The sequence below is a fragment of the Copidosoma floridanum genome, unplaced genomic scaffold (assembly GCF_036245765.1).
Source record: "Copidosoma floridanum isolate Cflo_tuat_1 unplaced genomic scaffold, Cflo_Japanese_pri ptg000004l, whole genome shotgun sequence".
Lineage (NCBI taxonomy): Eukaryota > Metazoa > Arthropoda > Insecta > Hymenoptera > Encyrtidae > Copidosoma > Copidosoma floridanum.
In genome coordinates, this window is record NW_028321881.1 from 32,184,283 (window position 1) to 32,202,091 (window position 17,809).

The window sequence follows — 17,809 nt, forward strand, 5'->3', positions numbered from 1 at the left end:
ACTGCGTTAGCATTACTTCAGGGTGGAGCCACCAGGGAGACTATCGCGTCACACAGCATTAACGAGCTAACTCGCCACCATTTGCTAGAGGTGCTGATGCTCTCGAGTCCTAAAAAGGACTCGGGGTCCCTGAGGACCAGCACCTTGTCTAGCGCTTCATAGTAGGCCGCCTACTTAGCCAGCGCCACTATAAGCTTAATGCTTTCCCTTGCCGATAGGTAAAAAGTATCCAGCGCAGCGTGGCTCCACACAAGCCTGTCTTTCAACTTAAGGCTTTTCTGCCTTATTTTGATCCTGCTTGGGCCTTATCCCTGGCCTTTTTTAGGGCTCTTCTAAATAGAGGGCAGCTTCCGCTGCCTGCTTCGTGCTTGTTGTCCGTTGTTGGGCAAAGGAAGCACCGTGCTGGGCCTGGACTGTCTATCTTCCTGTGGTTTGAGCTTTTACACCGGAAGCAAAGCTTGGATCTGTTTTCATTCTCACAGTTGCCGGAGACGAGACCGCGCAGACAACCCAACAAAACGGGCTGGCGTAAGGCACTAAGGTGCCGCCATATAGCCTCCTCAATGGTAGTAAGCCTAGATTAGTCGGCCCACCACGTCTTTTTTGTTTATGAGGCGTACAGCCATATCAGATGTGCTTACCCAGACTTACGCGGGCCTCATCATCCGGCTTCACCCGTCGACAGGCCTCCAACGCAAGCCCGGAAAAATACCCGCCACACGCAACCCAGGACAATCCGTAAGTGTCCCTGTGTTAGTTTAGTGAGAGTGTGTGATGCACGTATCTGAAAAAAATGTTTTAACCGCCGCTTACTTCTATACACGACGGGTGCTAGTTTTTGTTGGCCCGCATCAAGCAATGGAGTGCCACCCACGGAAGCAGCAAAAAGCGAAGAACAAGGAGCACAAGCAGAGCCGGCCCATGCATCCACACCGATGGAGGCATGGGGCACTAGTACGCCGTCCACATCGCCGCAGATACACACGCCAACGCCATACACGCCCCCCGATCCACGCCCGCGACCACCACCACAGAGAGCCACCCCAGCTGCCCATCGCCACCTCATACTTTAGGAGGATGCCCCTATCTGCCACCCGGGGAAGCGCCTGGTATGGAGAAACTAGAAAAAACCCCACCCGGGAGTAGTAGTTGTAGTAGTAGTAGTAGTATTAGTCGTAGTAGTAGTAGTAGTAGTAGTAGTAGTAGTAGTAGTAGTAGTAGTGGTAGTATTTTTTTTTTTTTTTGTGGAGGGAGGGAAAATGCATTGAGGCACACCGCAGGGACAGCGGTAGTGTGGGACTCGGTGGATTTTTTTTATTAGACCACCCATACCCACTAAACCCCCCCCCCATGCCGCGTGGCTTTTGATCCACCCTGAAACCGCGTTAACATTACTTCAGGGTGGAGCCACCAGGGATACCATCGCGTCTCACAGCATTAACAAGCTAACTCGCCACCATTTGCTAGAGGTGCTAATGCTCTCGAGTCCTGAAAAGGACTTGGGGTCCCTGAGGACCAGCACCTTGTCTAACGCTTCATAGTAGGTCGCCTACTCAGCCAGCACTACTATAAGCTTAATGATTTTCCTTGCTGATAGGTAAAAAGTACCCAGCGCAGCATGGGTCCACATAAGCCTGTCTTTCAACTTAAGGCTTTTCTGCCTTATTTTGATCCTGCTTGGGCCTTATCCCTGGCCTCTTTTAGGGCTCTTCTGAATAAAAGGCAGCTCCCGCTGGCCTGCTTCGTGCTTGTTGTCCGTTGTTGGGCAAAGGAAGCACCGTGCTGGGCCTGGACTGTCTATCTTCCTGTGGTTTGAGCTTTCACACCGGAAGCAAAGCTTGGATCTGTTTTCGTTCTCACAGTTGCCCGAGACGTGTCCATATCTCAGACATTTGTAACAACTTGTTACTTCAATTCTTCTTCGAATTCGGCAGCTTACAAATTCAACTCGTAACTTGCCTTCCTTTTCTACTTGTCTGGCAGATGCTTCGTCCACCTTTATTAAAGCCAGGCTCTGTCCTCTAGCATTTAACTTTAAGAGAGCAACTTCTGGCTCCTGGCTCTGATGTCCAAAAGTCTTAGCGAAAGCCTCTTTGACCTCATCTTCCTCTACAATGGCATCCAGGTCTCGGACCTCTAATGTCACTTTTTTGTCGCTCATTTTGACAGTACTCTGTCCGGCTACCGACTTTTCAATTTGCTGTGAGAATGCAGTAGCATTCTCTACACCTTTGGCTTTAATAAGTATGTCTCCTTTTTTTTGTAGTGACAACACTTTGGACTGCCACTTTAGCCTTATCGGGGTCAAAGTTTGCCTTCATAGTCTTCAGCACCGTTGCAAAGGTCTGTCCTTCAGCCATCTTCACTACTACTGTTGTTGTGGCGTCCACTCTTTTCTTCCAGCTTGTTTTGTCATTCAGTGGAATTTCTTCTTGTTTGCCACTGCCTGTTTTCTTTTTCTTTGAAGACATAGCCTGCTGGCGTTTCTCAGGGCTGTCCGATGGGCTTCTGTTTCTCTTACTTCGTTCTATTTTCTTTAAGGCAGTGTTCAGGGTTTGTTTCTGTACATGCCGTCGGAAATTATCTCGCCTTTTTTCCCTCCACTGCAGGGATTCAAATGACGACTTCCAAGCGTTGGTATACAAATCTTCTTCAGTAAGATATCCTTTTCTTAGCATCTCTGCCTCTTGAAGATGCTTAAGCGCCGCTTTGAGCCCATTTTTAACAGCGTTTGCTGTGTTGCCGTACTTATCGTTCATTATTTGTAGCATTTCTATTATGTCATTCGTTGCTGATTGGACTTTATCAGCAACTTGCTGTCGCTTTACTCCGAGCCTTGTGACACTTTCTTCTAAAGAGGCAAGCTCTTCCTGAGTCTGGTGGCTAAATACCAACACGTTGCTAACCTTTGTGTCGTTAGTGCCTATACTTGACAAGCTGTCTCTTCGTCCTTTGTCTGTAAGAAAAGGCCATGGAACATTTAGCAGTCCCTGTTGGCCATGAGACACGTCTTTATGCCCCCCCCCCCCCAGAATCTGTGGGGCCTGCGTCAGTCAGCCGGGCTTTCACTGGATCGGAACTGCCGGTGGATTCTCTCAGAGAGGTTACCGCCTTGGGTACAGGTTTTACATTGACGTTTTTCATTTTAGCATCTTTTTAGTGTCGTACTGACCTGCGAAGGCCAGCACTACCCTTTTTTTTCTAGAAATAAGTATTTGGAAAGGGTTAAAACCAGGGCAGCAGCCCTCTCTGTTACCAGAGAAAACCGCTACTTGCTTGGGCCGGCCGGGAGTTGCTACTCTCCCTTAGTCTTACTTGCAGAGACTGCCCTGGCGTTGAGTAACAAGTGTAAGAATGGTGTTCGTGTGTAATGTATGTATTTGTTGGTACACAACGGTCATCCCAGCAAGACGAGCGGCAGGTGTACAGTCCTACGACCTCGCAGACAACCCAACAAAACGGGCTGGCGTAAGGCACTTAGGTGCCGCCAAATAGCCTCCTCAGTGGTAGTAAGCCTAGATTAGTCGGCCCACTACGATTTTTCTGACACAAAGACGTGTCTCATGGCCATCAGGAACTGCTTAATGTTCCATGGCCCTTTCTTACGAACAAAGGACGAAGAGGAAGCCCGTCGAGTATAGGCACTAACGACACCGAGGACAGCAAAGTGTCAGTATTTAGCAACCAGACAAGGGAGGAGCTTGCCTCTTTAGAAGAAAGTTTTACTAGGCTCAGAGTAAAGCGACAGCAAGTTGCTGATAAAGTCCAATCAGCAACGAAAGACGTTACAGAGACGCTACAAATGATTAACGATAAGTACGGCAACACAGCGAACGCTGTTAAAAATGGGCTCAAAGTGGTGCTTAAGCATCTCCAAGAGGCAGAAGTGCTAAGAAAAGGCTGTCTTACTGAAGAAGATGTGTATACCAAAGCTTGGACATCGTCATTTGTATTTCTGCAGTGGAGGGAACAAAGGCGAGATAAGTTATTTTTGCCTTTCAAACTAACAGTAAAAGTCAGAAAAATGTAAGTGCCAGTATGTTTGATCACTGCAACATAAGAAATGTGAAACTCTACTTAACTTTACAACATTATCCTTATGGTGATCTGAATCTTGATATAACGCGTAATCAGTATGCATTGCTATATCATAAGTATGATAATTTTCAAAATTAATACTATGGCAAAGATTGTACACCTTCACTGGGCAAACAGCACTTTCTCAATCGAATACCTTTAATCATTCTCGATTGTTCGAAACAAAACGAGTCATTGAAATGCTCCAGTAGATATGAGGCTAGAATTTGAGTCGCATACAAATTTTTCTGCCAATACGTCAGCTTGTTGCTTAATTTTGCACGACCGTATAGTTCAATACAGTCCAATGAGTAGGGATTTCAAGAAACTTGTGTAGATATAAAGTTGATTCAGGGCTTTGTTAGCATCAGTTTATTTTTAACCACAATGGATAAAGGTCGGAGCAACAGCTGGAGTAAAGAAGAAGCAGAAAACAAACGACGACAAGAAGAGTGCGAAAAATTTATGAGAAGAAACGAGAAGAAAGACGTAAAAGTTGATGAAACAAAATCTGCGTCCTTATCCTTGTCCTAAAAATTAAGGTTACGAAAAAATAAAAAAGCAATAAAATTAAATACTATAATTGCCAAAGATGGAGTATTTTGTGGTCATGCAAGGTTTCAAGAAACCGGGTAATGATTATGTGCTCAAAGAGTTGGCTATCCTCCCGCTCAATACTAACGATGCAGAAGCCCAAGTATTTTTTTTCAAAGCACCCTTCAGCTGGCGAAAATTACCTCAAACGTATAAACATGGAAATTTATACCTTGAACTTTGCTATCATGGACTAACCTGGAACTCGGGAAAAATTAAGTATACAGAGATAGGAAATATTTTACGGGAGAATCTTGAAAATGCTACAAAGATACATGTCATTGGAGATTTAAAAAAAAAGTGACTTGAAAGATTTGGCTTTAAGGTCACTGATATGACAGACTATCCACCGTTTGAACTCCCAAGATTGGTTACTACTTGCACACATCACAACGGAGCCTACAAATCCATGTGTGCTCTTCATAATGTGAAGCAAATGAAAAAATTTTACTCTAATATGGTATGAGTTGATGTTGATGATAATGATGTTGATGATGATGATGATGATGATAATAATCATAATAATATAGAGCTATAAGAACGCATTGTATTGTATTTTAAAAACAACATGTTTAGCAAAATCGTTTTGTAAATCATGTACATTTTTCATTTAATACAAACTGATTTTAAAAATAAAACAAAAAATGTTTAACAATTATTTCCCTACCACTCCACATCCTACATTATCATGCAACGCGCTCGCTAACACAAAAAAAGTTTTGTATGCATATAACTACCACGTGCACAAGCTGCACACGGTTTCGCACATTCAAACAGCGCCCACAAATCAGCGCTGCAGACGACTTACGCACATTGCATCGTGCGCAAACTCAAACTGCGTTGCACGTCACCAGCTGGCGCACGCGGCGCTACAGGCGCTAATGCACATTGCGCATAAACTCAAACAGCGCGCGCAAACTCAAGCAGCACTGCAGCTGGCGCACGCTACCTCAAGCAGCGCACGCACAAGGAATGCGAGGAAGCCACAGCTCCTGCTTGCCCATGGGCTATAGCAGGGACTACTCCACCCGAAAAGAGAGGCTGCTCGCTGTGGAGAGGGAGTGGGCGGAAATAGCCTGGCGACTCGAGCCCATCTGGGCCGGAATCGCCATAGCTTATCTACTTCTTTGAAATTTTGTAATATTCTAAAATAAATATGTTTGTTCAATATATTTAACGAAATCTAACGTTGTGAGGAATAACTATGATTTACCGTTGTTTGTAGAAAAGAGAGTCTGAAAGTTTGCTTGAAAGTTTGTGCATGATTTAAATGTTACATCAAACTAAATCGAATGATAAACCTTAATTGAAAATTAAAATTAAATTAAATTACCCTTGAATTGCATTAAAAACCATCTAAATCACAAAAAATTTGGCCTTGTGTAACGCAAGTAAATTTTATTTTTTATTTAAAATGTTGAATTCTTAGAAATAATCTATAAAACTTATTTGATACTAAGATCCTCAAAAAATTTTGATGTTAAAAGGAATTATGACTTACCGTTGTGTTAAGTCAATAAGTCACATTAATGTTTGATCACGTTTTTATTGTAAAATAACTTCTAAATCAGGCAAATGTGCAACTCAGAACTAGAGTGTGATTTGAAATGAATCATACATTATTTTTAATGATATGGCTTTTCGTACGGGTGTATCGAATGCCAACACAACTGTGTGCTCTGCGTAATGTTCATTTCAAATCATTACCAATTACCCTTAAATTACGAACTGTGGCTCGATTAATCTTCAAAATTATGTACAGTTAGGGTATCTGTGTCATGTAACTATGTTAAGTAAAAAATTTTTTTTCCTTATGATTGAAAGATTTAATTGTGATTTAAAGCATCGGAACAGATATTTAAATCGCTTAAATTACGTGGTTAGCCCATCGCACTAATATACACATTTTTTTTATGATTGCTACTGGCAAATAGGTTCTTCGTACGCTGATGCGATAGTTAAACGTTTCATTTCTCATGCAATGTATAGAAAGAATTTTTCCACTTTTAGTACGCAACTCGTGTAAGACAATTCATTAATTTGTGAGCTATAGGTGGCACTCTTTCAGTTAGTAATTCGAGTGCGTCTATCTTTACTTCTGCAGAAAATTGTCTTTTCTGCACTTGTTGCATAAATAACTATTACTTGAAGTGAAAAAATTATAAGTCATAGGATTGCATGAGAATTATAAAGAAAAGTAAAAAGCCATAAATTATTTAACAATCAATGTTCACACTTAATTAGAAAATTTGTATGGTAACTCTAACTCGTAATTTTTCACAAAAATAATTAACAGATTGCCAGTGAGCATGGCTAAATGTTGAAAATGATACATAGGAGTACAAAATACGTAAAAATAAATGGAAAGTGTGATATTACTAACACTATTTAAAAAAAGTTAATATTATTGAACAACACGCGTAACTCCCACTTGTTTGACTAACAAGTAACTATACCCAACTGTCACTCACCGATTTTAATGAAACTTGGCAGAGAGGTGGAACAATAAAGGAAATCAGACTCGTATTTTTTATGTATGCCCTAACTGATTTTTAAGAGTAGAAACTATCCCTAATAAGCCATAAGAAATTTTACCCGCCTAAGCCTAGAAAAAGCTATTTGAAGAGCTCATTTTTCTTAAAATAATTTAGTTCTGCTTCTGACAATCACCCGCCTCATTATGTATACTCAGAGATACTTTCCATTTACGTGCACAGTGTACGTTTGGCGTTTAGCCGCGTGGTGGCGTGTCAACACTCAACTAGCTGAGTGAGTACCGAGCGCTCACTCAGCTTCCAGAGGAACAAATTTCGTTCACTCACAAATCTGAGTGAACGCACTTGACGGGCCGTACGAGTGTGTAACCGACACTGAGAATATCATACGTATACATACGTATTATGTATGTGCATGGATACACATGATGTTTATCATTTTACTTAGAAGGGTGACAGCATTGCTGTCGTTACTTGTACAAGATATCAAATTTAAGTAATAAGTGTAAGACGGAATTTTTTTTTACAAAACTTTATTTCATCAAAAATTCGTTGAATTACGTTTAATATTTCTTAATTCATCACACTAGACTTTACAATCGATGCCTAGGGACAACGTACAAACAATCGTTTTTTTTTTTTTTACAATTATACAAGGAAATCGGTCATGTAATTTTTGATAAGAGATAACTTTTTTTTCATTTATATTTTTGAAAACGCTATAAGCAAAAAAATGAGTATTGAAGCCAATTATTTTGAATGGAACCTATAAGTAATATATTTCATCTTCTACTTTGCAAATTTCTTGCACTTCTCCAAATTTAGGATTATTTTCTCCGATACAAGCTACTATTACAGTTCTTAATTTATATGTTACATCATAAATAAGTACTTTAGTTGAACAACATTTGTCTTTAAAAAGAGGAAAAAAAGAAGAAAAAATATTATTGGACACGACAATACCGTATTCGATATTCATTTTTTTGTATAATGTAAAAGAACAATTCATTAATTTTAAGAGATTCCTAGTAGCAATAGTTTTTAAAATATTTATCCTAGAACTTTGAGCTTGTACAATTGCTTTTAGCTCTTGGTGCTTGGATTCAAATCTCAATCCAGAAATTTTTATCGGAGGACCATTTTGTAATATTATACGAATATAATGAATTAGTAGATGAAATTTTGGTTTTAAATGGTCATACAAATTTAAATACAATTTATGGTGTTCACTTATACAAAACTCTAACTGAAAAAGATCGGTCTTAGTTATCGTAGGAGATGTTAAAATGTAGATGACATTTTGTAAAAATATATACAATTACCATGCATTATCAGTATGAGGCACTTTATTACCTGCAATCAAACCAAAATTTCCACCAAAAAACAGTAATTCTGCTGATGACATTTTTAATTTTTGATATTTTTTAACATAGGTCATATCAATCGGCAACGACACGTTTTTATTTGAAACACCAAAACTTAAGGTTTTTAACTCGTTATTTATGAAATCTATTGTGAAATATTTGTAGTATATTAGTCAACTTTTCCTGCTCGAGTAACGACACTTTTGTAAAGAAATACTGTCCTTCGAAATCAGCAATGTCTATCGCGTGTACGTACATATATACGTATGATATTCTCAGTGTCGGTTAGACACTCGTACGGCCGGTCGAGTGCGTTCACTCAGATTTGTGAGTGAACGAAATTTGTTCCTCTGTAAGCTGAGTGAGCGCTCGGTACTCACTCAGCTAGTTGGGTGTCAACACGCCACCACGCGGCTGAACGCCAAACGTACACTGCACGTAAATGGAAAGTATCTCTGAGTGTACCCTTAAACCAACCTTATATGTTTCAAAATGAACCCCAAACCCTTGTAAACTGACCTTACAAACCACCAGTGAATTAACCTAACTATTAGGAACTACGAATTTAATTGCAAGTTTTTCACAAAACAATTAAGTCCACACCACTGATAGGTAAACCACCTACCCATCAAGCACCCTGAACGTGGTTTGTAGGGTTGAGATGAGTTAAAGGGTATGTAGTCAGTGGTATGGAATTTAATTGTTCTGTGAAAAGCTCGCAATTAAATTCATTGTTCCTAATAGTTAGTAGATTAATCCACTGGTGGTTTGTAAGGGTAGTTTACAGCGGTTTGGGGATTTGGGGTATATATTGAAATATTTAAGGTTGGTTTAAGGATAAGTAATAAGGCAGTTGATTGTCAGAAGCAGTACTAAATTATTTTAAGAAAAATAAACGTTTCAAATAGCTTTTCCCAGGCTTAGGTGGGTTAAACTTCTTATGGCTTATTAGGGATAATTTCTATCCTTAAAAATCAGTTAGGGCAGATATAAAAAAGTACGGCTCTGATATTGTTTATTGTTCTATCACTCTGCCAAATCTTATTAAAATTGGTGAGTGACAGCTGGGTAGGGTCACTTGTAAGATAATATTATAGATGATTAAAATTTCAAGTCATGCAGTTTGTTACGTAACATAAAGATTTGGAATTTTTAGTACCAACAATTTAATGTTAACTAAATATGTACTGTACATATATTATTACTAAAGTGTCTAAATTCTACAGCATACTATAATTTATGAAATTATTATTAGACATTTCGAAAAAACTTGGTATAAATTATGGTATTACTTGTCTCTTTGAAACAAATAGTTTATATTAACAAAACTTCTTTAAAATCATTAATGGAACCAGTTGGTACAAAGTTTTTCTTTAACATTTTATTTAGATCTTCTTTTTTTAGGCGGAAGTGAAAGCCTTCTAGAGTACGCTTCATCGTACTTGTGCTCGCATATATCTCAAATGGTGAAATTTTTCTTCAATACATTAATTTTTTTAAGTCCGCAAAGTAATTGTATTTTACTGACACAGATGCCTTATTTGGAGTAAAATATATTTCCCTAACACTGTTTATTTTCACTAATTTCTAGTTAAACTTGTCTGACAAAGAATCCACGCTTAACATGGTGTCTTGTTATACTTTCAGTAGGTGATATTTTTTTCATTTTTGCTCTCAGCTATCAAGTGTGCCCACTCTTTTTGTGCTTGTTTTCTTCTGAACGTTTGAGCTGTGCTTGTTTTCACTTGAATGCGACGAGCCATGCTTGTCATCATCCAAACGCGTGAGTTGTGCTTCTTTTCATCTGCGTCCGATGATTCGTGCTTTATTTCTTCTGAACGCTTGAGCTATGCTTCTTTTCACTTGAGTGCAATGAGCCATGCTTGTTTTCATCTGGATGCGTGGGCTGCACTTTTTTTCACTCTGATGCGACGAGCTATGCTTCTTTTCATCTGAACGCGTGAGCCGTACTTTTTTTCATATGAGCCTGAGCTGTGCTTCTTTTCACCCGAGCCGTCAAAATGCTTGATGGTTTACCTAGGGAATTAAAAACTTATTGTTTAAGTGTGAGATTTATTTATAAAATACAATTTTTTAGTTTTATCGCTGATTATAGTAAAGTAGCTCGAATGTATTGTACTAAATCGAAAAATCAAGTATATGTTTGTTTTGTAGACTATGAAAATTTAATTGAAAGCAAGACAGGAAAAAATTAAAAGACTCAGATGTGATAATGGAAAGGTATATATAAATTAGGGTGTAAGTAATTTTTCAAGCGAAAAAGGTATTTCTATTGAACCGTGTCAACCTTATGTACATAAATTAAACAAAACGGCAGGAAAATATAACAGGGATATTATGGACATGTCTAGATGTTTATTAAAAGAAGCTAGGGTTCATAATATATATTGGCCAGAAATAGTTACAACAGCAGCTTAATTAAAAAAATAGAATTATCACTAATAAGTACTATTGAAAAGAATAAAACACCTTTCGAAATTATGTTTACAGAAAAAGCCTAGTTTAAAAAATTAAAAAATTAATGGAAGTTAAGTTTTTGTGAGAATACCAAAGGAAAAAAGAAATTCAAAATGGGAAAAGAAAGCAGATTTAGGAATTTTGATAGGTTATGAAAATGTTGGTTATAGAGTTCTGATAAATAATAAAGTAGTAGTTGCAAAACCCGTTGATATTATTGAAGATGACACAAATTGTATTGGTTTAAAATCAGAAACTGACATAGTAGAAATCGTTTCACATCAAAACAATGTTAAAACAGCAATAGCGATTTAAATACAGCGGCAATGATGAAAATAGAAAATTTTAATTTAAGGCGGTCAACTAGGGACAGAAGACAGCCTGATAAATACAGAGATAAAAATTGTGTACATAGTAATATTATTTATGTTAATCATACAAATGCTGAGACACCTGTTTTTCATAACGATGCGATAAATAATAATGAGTCTGAAAATTTTCGTTGGAGGATACCAGCATAATTATTTAATTGATGATATTTATTGACTAGTTGCAAGAATGCAATTTTTAAAAATGTTACTTTTTTTTTTGACAAAATAATTAAATTATTAAACAGATGGATGTCGAAACAACGTTTTCGAATGGAAAGGTGAAATCTGAAGTATATATAAAACAGCCACAAGGCTACGATCATGGCTCTAATAAAGTAGTAAAATTAGATGAAGTGTTGCATGAATTAAAATAAAACCCAAGAGCTTTATATAAGTTTTGATACTTGTTTAAAAAGTTAAAGTTTTAAAAGAAGCGAAAATAATTGTTGCTTATACATCCTAAATGAAAAAAATAATTATGTATATTTAATTCTTTTTGTGGTTGACTTATTAATTTGCTGTAAAAAAAATTGAGAAAAATAGAATTTTGGTATAAGATTATTGTGAAAAAGGTTTCAAATGAAAGATTTAGGTAGAGTAAGTACTTATTCAGGAATAAGCATCAATTATGACGATAAAAATGGAAAAATGACACTTGATCAGAAAAACTATATTGAAACATTAGTAAAGAAGTATGATATTGAAAATTCAAAATTGTAAGAGGTCCCCATCAAACAAAATTTGAAATTATAAGCAGCACAAATAGGGTGTGATGATATTCAGTTTAGAAACTCAATTGGAGCTCTTTTGTATGTAAGCGCGGGAAGTAGACCCGACATTTGCTTTAGTGTAAATTGTTTAAGTAGATTTCAAAATAGTTACGATAAAACACATGTTAAACATACTTTGAGAATTTCAAAGTACTTATTTTGAACAAAGGTTTTACAATTAATTCATGAAAAGAGTAGTAATAATAACATTATCGATTCCTTTTTCGATGCTGATTGGGATGGTGATACCATTGATAGAAAATAAAGGACAGACTTTGTAATAAGAAAGTATGGAAATGTTATTTATTGGAAATCCAGAAAATAGAATAGTGTTACAAAATTATCAACAGAAGCTGAGTTTGTAGCGTTGACTACGTGTGTGAGGGAATTAGAAGTTGTAAAGATTTATTGCTTGATTTGAATATTGAATTTTGCAATCCAATTAAAATGTATGAAGATAATTCTGGTATACGATGAGTATAGCTAGGTTTGGAAATTTTACTAAAAAGTCGAAAGTAATTGAAACCTATTATCACTTTGTAAACGAAAGTTATGTGAAACACGTAATTGATATGGTGAAAGTTGATTCAGAAGATAATATAGCAGATATTTTTACCAAAGCTTGTGAGGGACTAGCTATACGTACAAGTGTCTATCGCCAATTTAAATTCATTCTGATACCCCTTAACACCGTCTATCCGATTTACTAGAATATGAATACATGAAATAAATGTAATAGCGCCTGTAACATGACGATATGGAATACTGACGTGTATACCGAAACAAACAATAGTTGCAAATTGCGGCGAAATATGCAAGTCATTCGAGCCGCCTAATCAAAGCCGCCGACGCCGCTGCTTCTCTGAGGGTATAAAAGGCCCATGCAAGACCATGTTAATCTCTTTTGCCATCAGCAACGAGTCCGGTGCTTTGACTAGGGAGCTTTGCTCTTCAAAGCACTGTTGTAATTTTATAAATCGCAATAAATAGCGAATTGACACATATATATTTGTCTGCTTCTTCTTATATTATGTTATTTACTTTGAGTATTTCTCTGGCTACACGGGCGACGAAGAGGCTATTACAGTCTCCGAGTTTTCCCCGTACACCAGTGAATTCTCCCTTGTGTTCCTCGGGTAAGGAGCGGATCTCCGGGGGAGTACGAACCGGAGCTATCCTCTAGGTAAAGAAGTTAATGTACCTGTGGATTTTCAGGGCAATACGAACTGTTAAAGGTGAACTCTTAATGAACTCTTAAAGGTGAATCCATAAATACTAACACACATGAATATATGACGTCACGTGCAAGAACTGGAAAGTAATATTGATTCAATTAAAAGTAAAAATATCTATATATAATCACGACCCTCACAAGCTTTAGACAGAAATAAGTTTGAGAGATTTAAAAATATATTTATGTGAAGTAGTTTAAGATACTAAAATTGAGATTGTAATATAAATTTAAGGAGACGTGTTAGAATTTAAGTAAATTTATATTAGGTTTGTGAGTAATGACATCTGTTATGCAGCATGGGCATTCTGTGTGCAAGATGATGTATGTATGTGTGCTTCGTAGTTTGTACAGTGATGCAGAAGAGAAGGAAGACAGAATATGGCCGTTTCCGCGCACGCACGCTCTCGTAGAGTCTCTCGGTATCGTGAGAGGAGATCTTTTAATCTTAATTGATCTTTATTTTTATTGTCTATATTCTCTTCTGCATCATTGTAAGACAACAAAGTACACACACACATCATCTCGCACTCACAGTACCAATGCAACATAACAGACGTCACTACTTACACATCTAATATAAATTCACTTGTATTCCAACACAATGCTTACTCCAAGAATCTTGTAATAATAAACTTTTTCCTCAATTATTCAGGTAAAACACATCTCTCAACCATTTGTGAAAGTGCTTCAAAAAAACAAATCGTACAAAGTAATAGAAAGTTGTGTTGATCATTACGATCCAATACAGTAAACTCTTATTTACAGCTATGATACAGATAGAATAACGATTTTTTTGTGAAATTATATTTTTATTGCAAGTTTCATACTAATAAAAGACTTTTATAAACTCCAAAGATATTGTAAACACATCTAATTTTTAATAAAATGTACAAGAAACTTGATATTGAAATATGAAAATGGGCTCTAAAAGTTAAAAACAATTTATTACATGTATCATGTTATAAGCTTCTATAGCTTGCTCAAGGTCTTTGCGCACCTTAACCGTTTACATCTTTGTCTATTAACTTGGTTCAATGGCCTTCCTTACACATGAATTTTCTAGTAATTAATTTGGCCTTCGTAATTCGTATTTAATAGGTAAGATTTCCAGTATTATAAATCTACGTTATTTCATTATATCATAGAGATTAAGCGCTGAAGCGTTATGCAAACTTCTTCCTACACGGAACATGAGCGGTATATATGTATGTTTTGAGTGTTTTATGACACTCCAGGAGATGATCGGGAAGAAATCAGGATAACACAGAAATGTTCTTGGTATCAGCAAATACTAGTGCTTTCACACGAAGTATTTCGGAAAGGTTTTTAGATACCCATGTGACATTCCATGTCATATATTTAATATTTGTTACTTCGAAACACAGGGTGTCGTTTTTTAATTATAAAAGCAAAAGCTCAGCGATCTCCAATCATCGAGTGGCACACCTACTTCTGCAATCGTAAGACAAATAACTTACTCCTTATGAAACAAGCTACCATCGCAAAGTTCGAACTACGCGTGCAACCTCCTACAATCTTATAAAGCGCTCATCTTACAACATCAATTTGCAGAGGTACATCCAAGAATATAGATAATCAACAATTTCAACATTATTTACTGCGCATATCCACAAGAAATATCATAAAAAATTTCGACAGCAAGTTGGATTTAATGTAAAATCCGAAAGATCAGCAGTTTTAACCATCAATTACTGTGTAATTACTACACCACGACTGTGCTCATGTCAATCGAGAGTAATTATGAGCTCTGATTGGTCGTTTGGATCGCCAACTTGACGCATCCTCCTTAAGTGCAAGAGTATAAAAACTCCTCGCACATAGCAATATTCGCTTTTTCTCTTTCATCAAGTGCTCCAAAGTAACTATAAAGGTTTGAGAGTGAGTTCTGTTGCGTCTTCTAAGCGGATGTGAAACTTAGTTGGGGGATTAAGCTACGTTCTAGTAGCTTGCATTTCAAGCAAATGTAAGACTTAGTTCGGTTACTAAGCTGTGTGAGAAAATGATTAGAATCGTCGTTGCGGTCAACCTTGTAAAATCTTGCGACTGCGTGCGCGCAAGCAGTGGCTAACCAACGTTCATAGAAGTAATTTAAATTAAGAAAAACTATAAATTGTATAAACATTGTAAATGCGAATCTGCAACTTTATTATTTATACTATCTGTTAAATTAACTATTTCCGGCATTTCCAAATTTATTAAATCATCAGATAAGTCATAACTTGGCTGTTGATTAAATTTACTTTCTCAATTAAAAAATATTCGAATTACTAAATTAAATAAAAGATTTCCAGATTCAATATTCTAATCGATTGACACATAATTCTTACCTTGATGAATAAATTGAATGTCAAGGAATATTTAAATAGACAACGTATGTCAACGACTTTTACAAGGACGTGAGATAAAAAAAAAATAAGATACGCTAGTACTGTATGACATAAGACATAAACTCAAACAGTAGGTAACGCCAGCTCGGCGTACACCACTCCATACATATCGCTCGGTGAAACCTAACCCCAGAACGCCGTGCCAACGATTTAAAAGAATAGTATACTGTAACTAAAAGCAGATGAGGCCTTTGGGCCGACGGCTGGTTCCTGAGGAACAAAAATTAAATATATTTGTTTGTAGAATTAATCTACAAGTTCCACCCTTCACTTACAGAAGTTCGGACGTAACACCTAAAACGAAAAAAGGTATTAAATATAATTATGGAAAGACGAAATTTAGGGTACGAGCCCAAAATTCATCATTACTTCATTCATAAATATACAGGTACCAAAAGCAAACAAGAGATATAAATTCTTTAAAATTAGAGTTCAATTAGTAATTCACTTAATTTTATCAATTTTAAAATAATACAAATGTAGCTTTTTTCTTATGATAATGAACAAAACTGGTATTGTTTGTCATGAGTCTATTCGCTCGATTTTAGTAGAGTTACAGAAGAAGAACTGTTAGCTATAGGGTGCGAGCCTATGACTGTCTATCGACTCCTTGCTGGAACTGCCGCTCCACGTTAAGTCTCACTCGCTCATTGCCTCGATTTTCTTCCACTTAGTACAGTTCCTCTCCTTCTTCTAGAGAGTGGGAAAAATTCTGTTTTACTACTATGTGAACGAAATTCACTGTTACGATGTATTAAAATACGATCTTGATTGAAGGCATCAGAAAACTGGCTGCTAAAATTTAAAAAGCATACAGATTTGTCAGTAGAAAAATTAATCAAATTTTTACTTTCTTCGCAATATTAAATTCATTACTTAACGTGAACATTTGTTAAGTTTTTTGCTAAGGGTGTTTGTTTGCATGCGTGTGCTGAAACACGTTAAGTGAACATCCAAAAAAATTGTCTTTTTTAAAATGTTTTTTTTTTTTTTTTCATTATGATAAAAAAAAAAAAAAGTTCAATACACCCCTAAAAAATAAGGGATTAAATTCTTTCTGCTACAATCACTGTGGATTATTAGTCTTTTTCCACAGAAAATAATTTTTATTTTGTTTTATAAAAAAATGTTTATTGAAAGCTGAGGTATTTAAAAAAAAGTTCTTATCGATTAATTTTAAGGGCAGCTTGCATAACCACAATATTATAAAATGCCTGCAGAGAACCTCGTTCGATTTAGAACAAATTTGTGTTTTGAAAAGTTTGATTGTAGTACATTACGTCGCTAGGGCTTAAAATAAGAACTTGAGTGACCCAAGCGCACGGTTATTATACGTTTGTGGTGAAGTCGCGTACATTGTTTTTTTTACCGAGCTATTTGATTCCTTTATAACAAATTGATTGATCTTTTTGAAGAACTATGAACAAAAAATAAATTAAAAAAAATTTAACTATCTACGATTTTCTTATTATTCAAGAAATCAAACTAAACGAACGAGACCATGCACTTATCCTGTTGAAAATATTACACTATTATTTAACTACATTGTTTGTTTATTTACAATAATTTAAAACAGTCTTAATCGTATCCATAATTTTGTTAAAGCTGAAAATATTGCCAAAAAATTCGGCATAACTCGAGAAGAACAAGACGAATTTGCTGCCAAGTCACAACAAAAAGCAGAAATAGCAATAACAAAAGGTTATTTTGATAAGGAAATCGTATCAGTGCCAGTTACGGTAGGAAAAGAAATGACATTTATAGTAAAGGATGAATATCCAAAAGCTGGCACAACATCTCAAGGCCTTAGTAAATTAAAACCAGTTTTTGTCAAGGTACCAGTTTTTTTAGTTTTTTTATGGTTTTGTGTTAAGATAACAGTATGTCATTGCCATGCCTATTTTATCACTTATTTCAATTGCTTTCTTGAAATTATTAAAGAGCAATATATTATAAAAAATTTTGATTGCATAATCACTAAAATGTATGATTTGCTGGTACTAGTTGTTTGATACTTT

At 36.4% G+C, this 17,809-nt stretch overlaps 1 protein-coding gene across 1 annotated transcript in view; it reads left to right on the forward strand.

Annotated features, from left to right (window-relative positions):
- Acat2 (Acetyl-CoA acetyltransferase 2) overlaps positions 1–17,809 on the forward strand; it is a 157,172-nt gene that overhangs the window by 88,805 nt on the left and 50,558 nt on the right. The window contains exon 5 of the mRNA XM_014357606.2: positions 17,397–17,626. Within this exon, the coding sequence (XP_014213092.1) occupies positions 17,397–17,626 (230 nt within the window). The remainder of the gene's footprint in view (positions 1–17,396; positions 17,627–17,809) is intronic.